Source organism: Octopus bimaculoides, chromosome Z, assembly GCF_046866305.1.
Source record: "Octopus bimaculoides isolate indiv1 chromosome Z, ASM4686630v1, whole genome shotgun sequence".
Taxonomy (NCBI): domain Eukaryota; kingdom Metazoa; phylum Mollusca; class Cephalopoda; order Octopoda; family Octopodidae; genus Octopus; species Octopus bimaculoides.
In genome coordinates, this window is record NC_142944.1 from 5,379,361 (window position 1) to 5,398,717 (window position 19,357).

Consider the following 19,357-nt stretch of genomic DNA (forward strand, 5'->3'; position numbering starts at 1 on the left):
TGTGAAATACTGTCTCATTTCAAGTTATATTTCACAAACTTTTGACAGAAACTATGTGATGTTTAACTACATTGAATAAAAATACAATTTAAACAAGTAGAAGTCTATCATCCATTGATATATAGAAAATAAAAGAGAATTTATACAATTATTAATAGTATTAATTTATTATAGTTTATTAATACTGCCTCTCTCAGGTATCTATGGGCATAAAATCTAAGACAATAATATTCATTTAACAGGTAAGATTTAATGAGTGATCACCATGTCATATTAAACAGAATTATGCAGATAATATGAATATAATAAATATCTTACAAGGTCTTCTTCCCAGTTCTTTGATGGATGATGCACAAAGTGGACAGTAGAATCAAAGTTATCTTCATATATATTTATTCTTTGGTCCCAACCAACTGAGACAACATATCTTCATAAAAGAATTAGATACGAAAAAATTTTAAACTAAAATTTAACTAATAAACTGATCGAATTCAAAAGAATCAAAACAACTGAACTAATTTCAATAAAACATTATTTGCCACTATTTATATCTCTCTCTTCCTTAACTCAACCATCTTATTTATACTCTGATCCCTATCCCTAGTGAGTATGCCCGGCATTTTACCACTGTCTCCATCCTGTGGTCTCCCACTCTCTCTCTCCTGCACTTCCCTCAGGTTGGGAAATCATGTATTTTCTGTCTTCATTCCTGATCTTTCTCTCTCCAGCCAGGTAAGAAACAAAAAAAAAAACAGGCAAAGTTAAAGTTCTATTCAAGTTCTTGGAGACTAATGGTTGGGGGATTCCTAAAAGATACTAACCTAGACCAATTTTCTTAAAGACCAGTATTGCATAACATAGAAGAGTAAATTTCTGGTATATTTCGCTTTTGTGGAAGCCATACTGGTTGTGGTGATGGTAGTGGTGTGTGCGTGTATGTGTGTAAACGAGATAGAATGCACCTTCTTGGAAATGGGACACTCTTTAGTTTGTTTTCAAATGTTAAAAGAGAGAGAGAGAGAGAGAGAGAGAGAGAGAGAGAGAGAGAGAGAGAGAGAGAGAGAGAGAGAGAGTGAGAGAGAGAGAGTGAGAGAGAGAGAGAGAGAGAGAGAGAGTGAGAGAGAGAGAGAGAGAGAGAGAGAGAGAGAGAGAGAGAGAGAGAGAGAGAGAGAGAGAGATTGAAGGGTGAGGAGAGGAACTGGATCTGGATGAAATACTGTCAGGGTTGATTGCTTTATCAGTTTTTGAAGTGGTTTGAAGTGCTTTGCACATGGTATGTATATGTACATAACAGTATAGAATTAGATGCAAACCAGGCAAACATGGATGTTTTGTTCATAAGGAAGAACATCCATGTTTATGGAGCCATCATGGTTAAGGAATGGTCAGTAGGAAAATTACACAAATTTGGTGGAGACCCTTTTAACAAGGAACCAAAATGATTGGCTGCAGTTTAGGAGGTAAAAGAAATTGTCCACAGGGCAACTTTTGTATATTAGAATGGTATTCTTGTAGAACTTGCAGTGGTAGGTAAGGAAACATAGGAAACATTTGTTTATCTAATGTTAAAAAAGCTATGAGGGTGTGATAAAAAGTTCCTGGCTTTGGGTAAAAGAAAATACAAGAGGATCAGTTAATTATGATTTTATCCAACATATTCCCCACTCAGATTCATGCATGTATGGCAATGGTCCTTCAGTATTTCTAAGCCCTGTAAAAGAACTTGGAAGGTTGGGCCTCCAACAAGGTCTTTCATGACACCCTTAAAGTCAGGAATTTTTCAACACTCCCTCGTACATTAATTTATCTGATTTGGCTGGATATTTCATGTTCAACTCCATAACAAAAGTCATCTAGTTCCTTTTCAATCACAATCTGCTTAACTTACTTGCTTCGACGATTCATTTCTATATAAATCAGGTCACAAATTTCAGCTGGGTCACATTCTGAAAAAATGATGTTAATAAAAAAAAAAAAAAAAAATAATTAATAATAATAATAATAAATAAATTAATAATAATAATAATAATAATAACAATAATAATAATAACAACAATAATAATAATAATAATAATAATAATAACAACAACAACAACAATAATAATAATGATAATAATAATAATAATAATAATGATAATAATAATAATAATAATAATAATAATAATAATAATAATAATAATAATAATAATAATAAAATAACAACAACAACAACAACAACAACAATTTTGCTTACCATTAATTTGAGATGGAAACGAAAAAGGCATTTAAAGTTAGAACACTTTTAAAAAGAAAACATTTTTCACAAATAAATAAGTCATAGAAGTGATTCAAATACTAAAGCTGAATGAGTTTTAGTATTTCTTTAAGTAAAACATTTTCTTAAAATTCTTCAAATGTCTAAAAATTTTAAAGACCTCATAAAGGGTGCTAGCAAGTGGATTTTGAACCTATCCTTAAATAAAGACATTTCTGACACAGTGCACCCCAACCCTCACAATATGGCTCTTGCGGTCAGTGGGTTTAAGGACCCATCACTATGGATCTAACACCCACAAAAGAAAGTGCTTCCATAAAGTCTTCTGGTTTTCCCCATTGCATGGGAAGGGTCTTCCTTAGTTTAGTAGATAAGCATTTCATACAGCTCCATAGATATAGATTATTCAAAAGTATCACTTAAGGGTTTTGTTTAGCTATGTAACTAATGTTGAAAATATACTAGGGAATGTCCCAAAGCCTTGCACAAAGGCAAGATGCTCAAGTAGGGTTAGCTATGAGTGCCCAGTGAATGGTCAATGCAACACTGAGACCATGTTCTACAAAGCAGAGGTGGTGGTGCCCAACAACAGTAGCAACGGAGGGACACATACGCAGAAATATGTTGCTCTTTAAGGCTAGAATAAATTATCACAGGTCCTCTTTTAGGATCAAGATGGTCATAACATTAAATAATTAACCAACTATATATGAAGATTAAAAAAGGGAAGCCATGCAAAATTAATTGGAAACTGCAGGAACAATCAGAACCATATCTGAATGGAAACAGAAAGTGCAAACTTTGCTTAGCTAAGAGGAGCATAATCTTAAAAAAATTTAACAGTCCAGGTGCCTTCTTGAACTCAGAAAGTGAAATTTTTAGTTGCTGCTCTCACGATGGAAAATTCATTTTGGAAATGAGGTGTTCTCCTTTTGAAGACTAAATGGAAAAAAACATATGCAGATACGACTGCCTCTCTTCAGCTATAATGGCAGGCAATACTTTTTTTCCCTCTCAGAAAAGGGTTTTTTATTTTTAAAAATTTTTTGCACCACTAAGGCTAGGTGCCTCTGGCCAGTGTACCTGTTAACTCATCAATATTGTCAAGTGCAATAGTAGAAGTGAGACCAATGGTAATTTTGTGACTGATTATATACCAGAGATATACTACTCAACAATATATATATATATATATATATATATATATATATATATATATAGGCACAGGAGTGGCTGTGTGGTAAGTAACTTGCTTACCAACCACATGGTTCTGCGTTCATTCCCACTGCGTGGCATCTTGGGCAGGTGTCTTCTACTATAGCCTCAGGCCGACCAAAGCTTTGTGAGTGGATTTGGTAGACGGAAACTGAAAGAAGCCTGTCGCATATGTGTATATATGCGTATATGTATGTGTGTGTATATGTTTGTGTGTCTGTGTTTGTTCCCCCAACCATCGCTTGACAACCGATGGTGGTGTGTTTACGTCCCCCGTAACTTAGCGGTTCGGCAAAAAAGACCGATAGAATAAGTACTAGGCTTACAAAGAACAAGTCCTGGGGTCGATATACTCGACTAAAGGCGGTGCTCCAGCATGGCCACAGTCAAATGACAGAAACAAGTAAAAGAGTAAAAGAGAGAGTAAAGAGATATATGAAGTGATTATTTGTCATATGAAACAATTATTATCTTAATGAGTGATTCTGGTCATAAAGAGCAAGAGGGACAACATATATTTTAAATTAACTATAAAATGCAGTAGGGACTGAATTTGGCCTTTGGTACTTCAGTTAGAAATCTGAACATGTTTTAATTTTATTCGATCCCATCAGCAAGACACAGTCTACACATTAATGTAAGATTTTAGAAGGATTATAGAGATATGGGAATTAAATAAATGGAACTTAGATCATTAAGAATAACATCTCAAAAGAACATATGAACCTCAAGCAATTGATATCTATAACATTAATATTTTCCTACAGCAATTCTACAGCTAAAATTTGGCAATTTATATTTCAATTTCCACATTTGCTAGAAATGTGAATCAATGTTATCACACACATTCTAATAACAGAAAGACTTAACAGAAAGAATTACAGAATAGATTTTCTGCAAAAACAAAAAGCAAATATAAATACCATCAATAAGTTCTTCCTTTTTCTTCTTGGTGAGTTCTTTTAAACAAAGTCCACTATTGTAGTTCCATATTTTAACATTTCCATCTTGGCCACCAGTTATCAATCTGAATACAAACAAATACAGTAGGGTCTCTCATGTGTGTAATGGTGTGTAAATGTTATATTGTCACCAAGTGAATGAAGTGAAAATCGGATGTGTAACTGCAAGAGTCACAAATTGTAAACAAAGTATACATCATCGTCAGTATTTGCAAATGGGAGAGAATATAGTGGTGCTGATTAGAACATTAATAATATGACTGAAGGAAAATACCCTAGGCAAGTATTCTCGATACTAAATACAGATATAGTAGGGTTTAACACATGTAATACTGTGAGTTGAAAAGTTTTGATTAACTAGGATTATTGCTGCAATTAATAGACAAAAAAAATCCTCTCAGTGTGCTTAAAATATAAAAGTAAGGGAGATAAATCCATGTTGATTGTATTTAGAAAATATAGAAAGTGTATTAGAGGTGGGTCTTCAACATTGTCAGGTGAAAATAACAAAGATATTTCAACCATCCACTCCAAACTGCATTTTCATGTTTTCCTATCCTAAAATTTCAATTTATTGACTCATTTTCCTGTTCTTAGCTTTTAACCCTTCAGTTTTCAGGTTATTCTGCCAATTGTATTGCTCATACAATGATATTCTTCTGAATTAATCATCTTGTAGATTTGAAATTTCAATGCTGTGATTATTTATTTTTTAGAATGACATTGTAGGGTAAGTGTGAGAGGTTGGATCTGGCCAGTTTCAACATATAACAAGTAGAATATTTGGGCAAGATATGGCCAGATAAAGCCTTTAGCATTCAGCGTAGTCTGTTAAACATAATACTTATTCAAATTGGGACTGTCACATTAAGTTGACAATTTACAACTGCTTTATCGTAACACTGCTGCATAAATCTCTCTGTGGGATTTATAATTAGATCATTTCTAATTATTCACATTGCTTTGAATTAATCATGCATTATCTCATAGTTTCAAGATTTCAGTGATGTGATTGTTTATGTTTATAATGACATTGTGGAATAGTAAGCAGAATGTCTTCCACCCCGACCCAGCCATTTAAAAATATTGGATTAGTCACAACTTGTAAATTTTACAGGACAGAAGGTGCTGCTGGGTAAACAAGGTGAGCAGAAGTTGATTTGGAACACAAGAGTTTGTCAATCGAATACACAAACACACACTGCAGATGATGAACAACTGTACTAGAATGGATTATAAAAGTTGACTGAACAGACAGATATACTATCACTGCAACCACCACCACCACCACTCTGCCACTGACACCATCACCTGTATTGATAGTGAAACTGTTGTTTACTGTCAGCAAACACATGTGATGAGAGAAAATGTGAACTCATTCACACGAATACACAGGCATGTGTGTGTGTGTACATACACACATACATAACAAGTTACGAGGTCTCTTCTCTATCCACTTTGAAGAGAGGTTCTAGTCTGAAGAAATACCATAAAGCTAAAATGCTAGATGGACATGAAACTCGGGGTAGCCCCATAGACCAGCCATAACTATCTTTATCTAATATGTGTGTGTGTGTGTATATATATATATATATATGAATGGATTTGGTGAATGGAAACTGAAAGAAGCCTGTGATGTGTGTGTGTGTGTGTGTGTGTGTTTGTGCATGAGCACATGCATGCTTGTGACTCCTCATCACTATCACATGGTTGTTGTAAATGAATGTCATTCATTTCCAATATTCTGTGAAGTCACGTCTGATCATAGAGAAGTATTAACTTGCTTGGAAACAGGTGAACGTTAGCAATAGGAAGGGCATCTGGCTGTAGAAAATCTGCCTCAATATACTCTGTCTGACCCATGCAAGCATGGAAAAGAAAAGAAAAAAGTCATCGTTGTCGTCTAATGTCTGTCTTCCATGTTGTCAGGATTCAATGACCCAGAAGACTGCATTCAAGCTCCAGTGCTTTTTTGGCATGGTTTCTATGACTGCATGCCTGTCCCAATGCTAACGGCTTCCACTTCCATCTATCAATTTCACTCACAACATAGTGGTTCACCCTCTGTTATAGTAGAGGACACAAGCTGACAAAGTCCACAGAGTGGGACAGAGCTCCTTACCACATGATTCTGAAGTGAACTTCTGCATCACACAGTCATGTCGGTAAATTTTAAATTATTCAGTCCCTTGAAACTTGCAACAGATACAATGAACAGAGGCCAAGTAAACAATCACAGTCTTTAGATGATTTATGAATGTCTACTTCGTATTTAGTCTGTAAAAACTGATTACATAGATACAGTGTTTGTGACATAAAAGATACTGGTAGAGTGTGTGAAAAAGATCGGTACAGTACAAGGATACATATAGGATGTAAATAAACTTAGTTTATTGATATAAACTGGAAACTCACTGCCTGCAGTTGGATTAATGCAATTTGTAAATGTTTACAGATGTAAGCAAGAGTTTGTAAACAGATTCTCACCTTCTTAAACTTTCATCAAAATTCATGCAAGTGACAGCTTTTTCTCCATGCGCATGACCAAACTGAGAGATAAAACTGCCAGTTACAACATCCCAAACTTTTACCTCCTGTAATCAAGAAATATTAAAATTATAACTATATAGATACAAGTGATTTAAAATACATTGAAATTGTATTTGTTACTGAAATAGTTATCACCAAAAATCCTGTCCTATTACACATCTCTCACTCCCTCCATTTCCAACTTGGTTAACCACAGCAAGACACCTGTCTCTGTCCTTCTATTCATACTCTAACCTGTCACCACCTGGCACAAAGCCACCTTCCTCAACACCACTTCCATCTCAGTTTAGGGGTCTTGTCTTGCAAGTTATTTGGGGACCTCACTGCTGCTTGTGCTGCATTAAAAGCACCTCATGTTCTCTGCAAAGTGGTTGGTGTTAGGAGCAGCATTCAGCAATAGTAACCATGCCAAAACAGACAGTAAAGTTTGGTGCAGTCCTCTGGCTCAATAGCTCGTCGAACTGGCTAACCCATGCTGGCATGGAAAATGGGTATTTCCTGCCATGGATAAAAGTGCATTACATCACATTACATCATACAAACATATTATAACACCAAACACATTTCCATATTTAATATATTTCATAACACACTATTTAGCATTGACACAGATTTATTCCAGAATATTTTGACTGGTGGATATTTAAATTTCTCAACAGTTTCTTATAAAAATTAATAAAGTTGATGTGGGAAAAATGGAAAAGAGATGAAAACCAAAGGACATGAAAGAGCAGGGGAAAATAAAATTTTTTTTTTGTATGTAAAACATTTACTTACAGATCCTTCTGAAGAAGTAACAATATGTTTGAAAATTTTATTGTACTTGACACTGGTTACAGGATCTGAATGAGATGTAGCGATATCAAAGAGTGACACAAGGCACGGCCTGAAAGAGAGATTAGCGGAAATTCATTTAATGGAAACTCAATGAGCTTTAACATGCATGTACACATTGCACACAGGGATTACACTTTTATGAAATCATCATCATCATCATCATCGTTTAATGTCCGCTTTCCATGCTAGCATGGGTTGGACGATTTGACAGAGGACTGCTGAACCAGATGGCTGCACCAGGCTCCAATCTGATTTGGCAGAGTTTCTACAGCTGGATGCCCTTCCTAATGCCAACCACTCCGAGAGTGTAGTGGGTGTTTTTATGTGCCACCAGCACGAAGGCCAGTCAAGTGGTACTGGCTACGGCCACGCTCAAAATGGTGTATTTTACGTGCCACCTGCACAGGAGCCAGTCCAGCGACACTGGCAACGATCTCGCTCAAATGTCTTTTCACATGCCACCGGCACATGCTCAAATGGTGCTATTTACATGCCGCTGGCACGGAAGCCAGACAGCTGCTCTGGCAACAATCACACTCGAACGGTGCTCTTAGTGCTCCACTGGTACAGGTGCCATCATGATTTCGCTTTCAATGCCCCAACAAGTCTTCGCAAGCCAAGTTTAGCATCCAATGAAGGAGACGTATATACAGAAAATGAATTCTAGAGAGCTGACTTTCTGGAAGAATTGAACACAGAGATTAGTGCAGGGTTGGATGTGATGGAGACAATATAGAGGACAAAAAGAGAGATGAATGAGTCAAAAGTGTAGGGTCTGAGTTGAGGTGGCATAAGAGCAGCCATCCTTGAGTAACATAGACCATTGTAGTAGCAGTAGAAAAAGCAGAAAGCGAAGACAGCATGTCTGCAGGCCAGAGGTTTTTATGTTTAGTTAACACAAGAAAACAGCTGCAACACAGCTTACCTCTGACCTGTACAACATATGAATAATTTAAATCAGTTAAACAACCAACAGATGCAGTTTAACTGTGACCACAAAATTAAATAAATACAATTGTATTTTACAGGTCTACATTTCACAAGTTTGAAATAATGAATACAATATAAACAACTGTTTTTAACTCAACATATATTATCATATGTGTAATGTGTGTTTGTGGCATATGTGTGTATGAGTGTGTGTGTGTGTGTGTGTGTGTGTGTGTGTGTGTGTGTGTGTGTGTGTATGGTTGAGTGTATAGTGCTAGACTATTCACTTATATATAATGTGTTCACATTCTTTTACAAGCTTATCATTATGACTCTGAGAATGACACTGAACATTGCATGTCTTAAAATACTTATAAGAAAGTTTGTCAGAGGGAGAAGTGCAACACCCACAACCCTTTTTAAGGATCTAAAGTTCATGGGAAGAAGTTCTCTTCAGACTAGAGACCTGGCCTGAAAACTTGCAATTAAGTGGATTCTGTTATGGGCATTCAGCTATAGGCACTCAAGTGCCAGGTAATGGTATTAAACTTAGTTGCCAGGGAAAGGACCAAACACCTGCAAATATTTGTAAGATTTGTCCTGCGTAGATAACTGAAAGGAAACAACCTCTGTATTTCCTTTCACAGAGAATTTGTATGGATGTTACATCAAAAGGATACTAGGAGTTGATGAAGCAATGAGGTAGCCGCTATATGGTTCGTTGATCTACCTGATAAAAATCAGTCCACCATATCATCTTAAAAATCACATCTTGCATTCTTTTTAAAGAGGAACACTTTTGGTAATGTAGTCTGAACACACTGTGGCTGGATGAAAGACAGGCTGATAAGATCATGGGTAAATTTGATCAGAGATGATTGGTGGCTAAAATATAACAACTATGAGTTGTTTCAACAAACAGCATTTTTTTATAAAAACATGTACTAGTTTGTTGATAAGCATATGTGTATATTCTTTTATAGTGGAGGCGCAATGGCCCAGAGGTTAGGGCAGCGGACTCGCGGTTTCAATTCCCAGACTGGGTGTTGTGAGTGTTTATTGAGCGAAAACACCTAAAGCTCCACGAGGCTCCAGCAGGGGATGGTGGTGAACCCTGCTGTACTCTTCCACCACAACTTTCTCTCACTCTTTCTTCCTGTTTCTGTTGTGCCTGTAATTCAAAGGGCCAGCCTTGTCACACTGTGTGTCACGCTGAATATCCCCGAGAACTACGTTAAGGGAACACATGTCTGTGGAGTGCTCAGCCACTTGCACGTTAATTTCACGAGCAGGCGGTTCCGTTGATTGGATCAACTGGAACCCTCGACGTCGTAAGCGATGGAGTGCCAACAACATATTCTTCTATATGCATGTGTGCATGTGTGACAGTGAATGAGTTTGTGTATCTATATGTGTATACGTGATATACATTAAAATATAAATTTGGAAATAACAAATATACTTTGATTTGATCTTCATGCTTAAAGTAGCAAGAACATTCGTTGTGAATGCTAAAGTCTTTGAAATATTAGAGTAGTAGACAGTGCTTAGGTCTCCATGGATAAGGTGTGACTTTGGTCGAACAGTATTAATACAACTATAATCCGTAGCATTCCACACCTAAAAAAAAAATTGAAAGTTAAAAAAATTAAGAAGAGCATAAATGAAACAAAGGAATTGTAAAACTAAGACTTAGTGAATAGAAAATACATATCTATGAAGATTTAAGGAAATCTGGCAGAGGAATACACTACTAAATGGTTGACATAACAATTTTGTTTTTTATTACAAATCTTTTTAGTTATACATTCAAGACTGGTGTATATTGTCAACAAAACTTTCAATTGAAAATAACTGTTTATAATCGTTTAATGTCTCCCTAACTGTTGAACACCACTAAAAGCTTTGTTTTCTTGTAACATAGTAAAGCTAGTCATGTCGTGTGTTTGACCCCAAATAATTGATTATTGCCAGACTTGCTATAAGATGTAAATAGAATTAACAGCTTAGCTTAATAGAGACATTATGTAAAACTCACTGCCAATTTACAGCCTTCACACATACAATTTACCTTTAGTGAAGATTGAAACTTCAATATTTCTAATGAACCACAATTTACTATTTACTCTATACTTATGTAAGAGGAAAAATTCTGGAGGTCAGCCAGAGATATGAATATATTCTGAAGCATTTCAAATTAGTATTTTAACAAACCAACAACTAACAAAATAGATGTAAAGTACACAAAGTCTGTATTGAAAACAACTTTTAAAAATCCAATGTAAAAAACCCCCCAAAACATAGCACATATATATGAAGTACACAATAAAAACTAGTAACCAAGAACCGTAAATGGCTTAAAATATTTGAGGGTGATATTGTGAAGATATTTTGTTCATTTACTCACTTTACATCTGTTTTTCCATGATAGCATGGGTTAGATGAATATATTACTGAGGCATTGTTTTATGACCAGATGCCCTTCTTGTCACCCTGCTTGGAGGCACAAAGTGAGTGGATAAAGCTAGTGACAGGAGAAATGCCAAACAACATCAATGAGTGCTAATGTAAACAAATACACACAGACATTATCATTTTCTGTCTACTAAATCCACTCCTACAGCTTTGGTTGGCATGGGGCTGGCTATAGCAGAAGATACATACTAAAGGTGCTGAGTAGTGGAACTGAACCGGAACAAATTGTACAATTTCGTCCGGGAAAGGTTTTATTTTACAGCCTATTTTATCTGTAATTATGACTAACATCACTTTATGCTTTCAGTCACTAGATTTATTTATATTTACCTATACACTAATTAATCAAGCTTATCATTCCAGTAGTCATATATAAACTTTTCTTCATCAAAAAATATAATAAAAGTGATATATGTCACACACACTGACAGAATTATTTAATTTGTAAGGTGATTACCAACATTTATTACCAACTTGTTGATCTCCTCTTCCATAACAAGATATTTCTCCTTCCTACTTTTTAAAATGTAATATCTAAATAAGATTATAATTTAGATGCCAATGCCCCAAAGTGGTTTTGGTAGATTTGGATAAGATGATGTTGGTTCATCTGAACTATGGTTTAATAATACTGAATGAGTTCCATAAAGAAGGTTAGCTGAAGAAATAATGCTTTAAAAAGTATAAGAGAAATAAAGAAGAAGATACAATTTCCTTACCTTAATACATTTATCAGACGATACACTGAATATCCAATTGTCTTCCTCACTGTAGTATACATAGAAAATCGGAGCGGAATGTCCATGAAGTATATCAGTTGGTTTTCTGAAGATAAATTCAAGATAACGTCAATACAACATTTATTAGTTGTTTTTAGGAGTTGCAGAGGTCAACTGTTGACCTATTATTGATTTCTCCAGACAACTGTTAGTGTGTTCTTGAGTAAAGCACTTCATTTCATGTTGATCTGCAATCACTTTCACACCTGACAGGTGATACATCATACACCTGTTCAGACAATGTTGGTTTGATGGGAGAGGGAGTGAACTAATGTACAGCACATATATTTGATCATTATAAACAGATCATTTATGTTGTCCAGCAAGACATTGCAGAACTGTCTTTGTCAGACTACAAGAGACTATCCATTATACAACTGCTATTAACAATATCGAATTATCCAGTAAATTCATTAATTCTTAGATGGTAGGGAGAAGTTTAGAAGAGATTTAGCTGTTATTTCCTATGGATTTTGAAGTCAGGTTTTGTAAGTGATTGATGACGGTTGGAAAAATTATTCTGCAATTATATTTAGAAAGTGATGACAAGATGTGTTACCTGTGTGTGAGGATGTTTGTATATTTGTAATATTCAAAAGTGAGATGCGATCCTCAATCAAATGGAGGTATGAAATATTCAGACTGTTGATCTGTTGATTGTACCTTGTTCTATGACCAACCACTTACACGTTAGATCTGCTTGATCTGGAGTGAAATAACAACAATAACAACAGCAGCACAGCCATGCCTCTAAACCATTAACTTTTCTTTTTTTTCTTTGCTATCGATTCTCTTGTATGTCATTCATGCTAGTTTAATTTTTGGTTAATTTTTAGACTAGCGATTGGTAATAAGTTACCTGTTATGAAATACATATCTACATACCCAGGTACATAAGGGTTCCAAATTCGGATTAGACGATCCATGCCTAAAATGTAATAATGGAAAGTACATGAAGAACCAGAATAATATTTTAATAAATCATGTTGAAATGCTAGCATTTGTTTATTGTTTTATAAGTACATTTGAAGGAAATGAGCATAAAGTACATTTGTAGGAGAGGAGTATATCTGATTGAGTTAACTAAAGTACATGATCGGTATTCATTTGAATGAGCAGGTTTCTATGTGGACACTCAACCTGTAAGAAACAGCAGTCAGATCTCCCTCAAATCATATCTTACAGTATTAAAAACGGAAAGACGACATTGAATAATACTGTCCTAAATATACAATAACTAATAGACTTGGTTGCTCTTGGCTGGAACACCAGTGATACCAGGTCTGACATGAGACTAAACAGCATCTGCTGTTCATTAAATTATCTTGAATTCAAAGAAGAATATAGAACAAAAAGATTAAATGTTGAAAGACAATTATTTAAGTGTTACCATTTTCATTAAATTACAACAAACATGTTAATTTAAATTGAACTGGGCTTTTCCTGGTTACTGCAAACATTTTCTGTTTACTCAGCCATCATTATTGTCAATATCACTATCTTCATTTTGTATCTACTTTTTGTAACCTTCAAGGGTTGGGTTCTATGCAGCACAGTAAATCACCATTCTTCTCAGAATTGTATTATTTCATTGATGCAGCACAACATCCTAAAATTTGTTCTCCCATTTCCTTGGTTTTTCTTCTACCCCTGTTTGTAAACAGCACTTTTGCACTCAGTGCTCATCATAACATGGCTAAGATAGGTCAGTTGTTTCTGACAATTCTAAAATTGTAGAGTTGCCAACTAAGCAAAGCTGGTTTAAGCTGGTTTGAACTGGTATTGAGCTAACAAGTGTAGTGTAGAACAAACCAGTTTAGTATGAGGAGTTAATGCATTTTAATAACGATAATAGTTTTAATGTTGTTAACTACATTAAAGCGCATATTTTACAAATTTCAAGCAAAAATAAACTATAGATCAATGGTTCTCCAACTTTTCACCTTAGCTCTCCTTTCTATTGAGTGGCATTCCACAAATGTCCTCTCCTTGTGTTTTTGAGAAAAATAAAAGCAAATTTCTTTTTGATCCAACAGAGGATAATATGTGTAGTGGTTTATTATCCACTTCATAAATTGGTTGTACCTACATGTGTATGCTACATGTGTACCTTCATGTACATGCTACCCCAACCTCTGGCCAAAAACTACTCTGCCTCTGAGATCCCCTCCACATATCTGTTCCACTCAATATCCTGACAAAGAAAAGGGGTTGTTCAAATGTTCTGCTTCTTAATGTGACATCACTTCTCTTCACTTCTGGTCCTGATATCACTCTTCCACATTTTCTTTTACTAACCCATCAAGCATGAATCTCTTTTTAAATATTTGCAGAGTCTAGTGCCCCTCTGTTAAATTTTAATGGATATTACTAAAGAATGCAAGAGTTTACATAATGAAACTGTATTGAACTTTCGCACTTCATCAGCCATATTTTCTGTTCACAAATAGCACAATGTCTTACTCACATTTTAATCCAGACAAAGATTCTTTTTGAAAAGGTATTTAATATATAAAGTAGTGTACCTAGTTTGAATATTGTATTTCTAAGAATCATAACCATTCCAAATACCCTCACCACATAGCTGTTCCCCCATCATGGTTTATTATTTAAACTTACGTTGATTCCTCTGTGGTGTTGTTTTTGCATTTATAATAAAATAAATATATACAAATTATAAAAATAATTTTTTTAAATATACAGTACAATACTGTTTCTGCTTCATGGATTGTCACCTATTACGGGGGTGGGTGGGTGGAACATAACACCTGCATTAGTTGAGGGATTACTGTACTCCCATAATGTTCCCTTGATATTTGCTGTTTCAAACTGAGCTCACAACAGCCGAGGGCTTTATCATACTAACAATGCCATCAATGGCTTTACTAATCAGGTAAAGAAGCACTGCTATATATATATATGGTGAATAAGTCAAATATTTCCCATGTAAATAAAGGCAAATGGGAAATACAGCTGGGACACCAGACCTATTGACTTACAGTAAGAAAGGACAAGTATGAAGTGAACGACCTTCATATGAACCACTACTATTGCTGTTGCATAAACACAAACACAAACTCAATGTATATGATTGCAGGTTGTTCAAACTGGTAGAAATAGCAGTCAGATCTCTCTCAAATCACACGCTCAGTATCTTAAAAAAACATGTAGGGCACATTGTATAATGTAGTCTTAAATATACTGTTCGAATAATAAAAAAAAACCCACAAAAAACAATGGACATAGATGGTATGTTGATGATCATAGATTTGTTGGATCAATGCTAATCTGGGATAAATAACAACAAGAACATGAATAGTTCTTATTCTGCTGCATTACATCTTTGGACAGCTAAGTTTATATTTGGGTTACCACTATCACAATTATAAATCAATTAGTTAATCATGAAATTTATTCAAACAGATTACACACACACACACATAGATATACTATTTCGTAAGTCATACCTCCAGTTACAAGTATGTTCTTTTTCTTGTTGAAATCAAAACATTTCACTCCTTTGTGTACTTTAAAAGTTGTCTGATCATGTTCAGATCTTGATTTCGGTGGCTCTAATTCTCCAATTAAGCTGTTTTTAGAAAAACTATTTTCTTTGACAAACTTCATTTGCTGCTCAACATCAACACTGCTGATAGTACAACCTGTTGTAATTAAAATGATTTCGAGATAATTATAAAATAATATCAATAAAGTAAAACTTGTTAGGTTGTGTTTTAAAGAACTAAAATCTTTTGAAGAAGTGTTAAAAAAATGATATTTTATAAGGAAGCAATGGAAACAAACCATTTCACTCTATTTTATAAAAGACAGACTCTAGAGTAAAAATTATTTGCCAACATAAGGTGGCAGTCCTGGTTAGGACGATTGTTACTGTTATTTAGCCCCAGGAACCATTGTCTCCAGCTGGCTATACGACACACTATCTGTGTCATTATAATTTTGAACAAGGGAGTTTAATGTCCCCACTCAGACTGTATGTGGAGGCACATAGCCTAGTGGTTAGAGCAGCAGACTTGCAGTCGAGGGATCATGGGCTCAAATCTCAGACCGGGTGATGTGTGTGTTTATGAGTGAAACACCTAAAGCTCCGCATGGCTCTGGGAGAAGGTAATGGCGAACTTCTGCTGACTCTTTCGCCACAACTTTCTCTCACTCTTTCCTCCTGCATCTAGCAGCTCACCTGTGATGGACCAGCATCCCGTCCAGGTGGGGAACCTATATGCCAATGAAACCAGGAAACCAGCCCTTATGAACCAGGCATGGCTCATGAAGGAACAAACAACAACAACTGAAACTGTATGATATGTGTGTAAGAATGTAATTTTGTATGGCAGAGAAATTTAGGAAGTGAATCTGAAAGCTCTACAGTAATGAGAGAGGAATGAAATTAATACAACACATTAAATTTGTAAGTTTAATTATAATATAACTTGATTAGAAGTTAATTGCAAAAGTGATTGACTATCAAAGAACAATTACTACATTTGTTTAACCCTTTGGCATTTAAACTGGCCATACCTGGCCCATAGCGAAGGCGCATGGCTCAGTGGTTAGAGTGTTGAGCTTACGATCGCGAAGTTGTGAGCTCGAATCCCGGACTGGGTTGCGTGTTGTGTTCTTGAACAAGACAATTTATTTCACGTTGCTCCAGTTCACTCAGCTGTAGAAATGAGTTGCGATGTCACTGGTGCCAAGCTGTATCGGCCTTTGCCTTTCCCTTGGATAACATCGGTGGCATGGAGAGGGGAGGCTGGTATGCATTGGCGACTGCTGGTCTTCCATAAACAACCTTGCCCGGACTTGGTCAGTCATGACTGAAGGGGGTCTCAGATCTGGCCCAAATATTCTAACTGTTTTATGTTCACATCAGCCAGATCCAGCCTCTCACACCAACCTTACAATGTTGTTCTAAAAATGAACAATCACAACACTGAAATCTCAAACCTACAAGATAATACTTGATTAATTAAAAACAATGTGCATAATTAAGCATTGCATTTGGTTGAATAATCTTCACTCTGAATGTTTAAACAAGTAATTACCAACAGATGTTACACACCAAATGAAAAATAAATTTTGTGTGATGGCAGCAGTATAAAGTGGCCATAGTTAAGGAAAATGGCAAAATTATTGGAATTAAACTGTTAGATTCTCTAAGAACATTAGGTCATCATTGATGAGATAATACAGAATCAAGGGACATCATATATATATATATATATATATATATATATATATATATATATATATATACATACATACAAAGAGAGAGAGAAAGAGAGTATTTTGAGTGTTATTATTTTGTGAATTGTCTAAGACAGGATAAGTAGGTGATGAAATATTGTAGAATAACTCATAGGTTTAGTACTTTGATAAAGCATATTTCATACTTTTATATTCACAGTTTATACTCTGTCATAGTGGTTGGTTGTATGGGGCAGGGGTCATGTGAAAATAATAATATTAATTTTGCTTTCCAGCACATTCATATATTAATGATTTCTGCTTTAATAGTGGATACAGAAGAAAAAAAAGCAAGGTAACAAAGTAGACAACTTCAATATTTTCAAACTCACTGCAAGGATTCACTAAGAGACTTGACAAGTGCAGAATTTGGGCCCTAATTTGACAATCAATATTGCATTTGTTGCAGTGTGTGTGTGTGTGTGTGTGTGTGTGTGCGATGATGTTATGTTTATCAGATAGGTAGGCATAAAATCTAGAACAGCCTTGCTTGTAAGACGGTCTCATCTGTGGTTTTGGATATGGTCCGGAATGTTTAAGTGTTAAGCTTTTCACTACAAATGCTCTGTGACCAGATTTGTGAACACTTTGGTACCATAAGCATTATTTTAACTCTATATAAGGAAAAGATGTTCAAAACAGAAGTTTTTTTGTATTTTTTTAGTTCCCAGCATTGCACAGGGATGAAATTTAGAGTGAAACAGAAGGATCAACAGTGATTAGAGAAGAAAAATATTAATATGGTAGATTACTTCTGTAATTTTGATGATAAGAGAGTTCAATTACCAATTAGTTAAGGAACTGACTGACTATCAACAGTACTATTAGACATGAACAATGTGTAGTTATTGAAGTTTGGTAGACACAGTAACATTAACTATTTAACTGTGAAATAGAAATGGAACTAATTTAAACTGAATACAATGAAGTCAATAACATAATGTGACCTATGAATCTATAGAAAAGGAATTCAAAGCTTGACCTATAAGCAACATTTTATCAAATCAAGAACAACAAATCAAATAATAAGTAAAGTGCGTATACCTATAACTAATGCTGAATTAGCATCATTAGAACACGATATAACTTGTTTAATTTGTGGACAGTATTTAACCTGAAAATAAATAAAACATAAACAATCAGACACATAGCAACTGTTTTATGTTTGTAAATTTACTTTTCACAAAACGTAACTCTATACCAATTATTAATATCATCAAATGTATTTTACTTGTATAACTCCATCATGTTACATTTATGAAGTGATCTTGCTATATATATCTATAAAAGAACATTATTATTCATAATAAATAATAATATTAGTGGCCGCAAGCATAACACCATATAGGTTAATTAATAAGAGTGTGTGCGGGTGTGTGTGTGTGTGTGTGTGTGTAAGAATATATATAATTAGGGTAGTAAGAAGCACCATCTTTGCTAAAGAAATTAGAGTCATAAAAAGACTCTGAAGCCACCGTAATCATCAGTAAATTTATACAGGCATGATAGGGGGGGGGGGAAACCAAGTGAGTAAGAATTGTGTCTTAGTTCTGCAAGATTGCAAAAAGGAATGGCAGTTAATTTGCTTTCATGATTTTGATGTGTGTACATGTGTGAGTGTGTGTGTGCGTGCATGTGTGTATAGAGTACTGTTCTGTGATGGTAAGATCAACAAAAAAAAGTGCTCCATCTGGTGAGAGATAAATATTATTTAATAAACACAATACATGTATTTATCTAGTACTATTAGTTTCATGTGCTGAGAGCATACCAAACAGTGTTTTTTAACACAGATGTGTTAAAAAACACTGTTTGGCATGCTCTCAGCACATGAAACTAATAGTTGCACATAAGTACATATATTGTGTTAAATAACACATATAAACATATATATATATATATATATATATATATATATATATATATAGTGTCCAATGTAGGAAAGGTACGCATTGGACACTTCGTAGGATTTTCGAGCGAGATCGTTGCCAGTGCCCCTGGACTGGCTCTTGTGTGTGGCATTTTGAGCGTGGCCATTGCCAGTACTGCCTGACTGACCTTCGTGTGGGTGACACATAAAAGCACCCACT

The 19,357-nt window shown here is 35.1% G+C and overlaps 1 protein-coding gene across 2 annotated transcripts in view; it reads right to left on the reverse strand.

Annotated features, from left to right (window-relative positions):
* Positions 1–19,357, reverse strand: part of LOC106876902 (cilia- and flagella-associated protein 337) — a 70,581-nt gene that overhangs the window by 20,144 nt on the left and 31,080 nt on the right. For both annotated transcript variants that reach the window (XM_089365442.1, XM_089365443.1), the window contains exons 10-19: positions 18,312–18,381; positions 15,470–15,664; positions 12,888–12,930; positions 11,943–12,048; positions 10,211–10,368; positions 7,759–7,867; positions 6,919–7,025; positions 4,393–4,496; positions 1,889–1,946; positions 319–427 (exon numbers count right to left, since the gene is read on the reverse strand). In XM_089365442.1, coding sequence (XP_089221568.1) covers positions 319–427; positions 1,889–1,946; positions 4,393–4,496; positions 6,919–7,025; positions 7,759–7,867; positions 10,211–10,368; positions 11,943–12,048; positions 12,888–12,930; positions 15,470–15,664; positions 18,312–18,381 — 1,059 coding nt within the window. The remainder of the gene's footprint in view (positions 1–318; positions 428–1,888; positions 1,947–4,392; positions 4,497–6,918; positions 7,026–7,758; positions 7,868–10,210; positions 10,369–11,942; positions 12,049–12,887; positions 12,931–15,469; positions 15,665–18,311; positions 18,382–19,357) is intronic.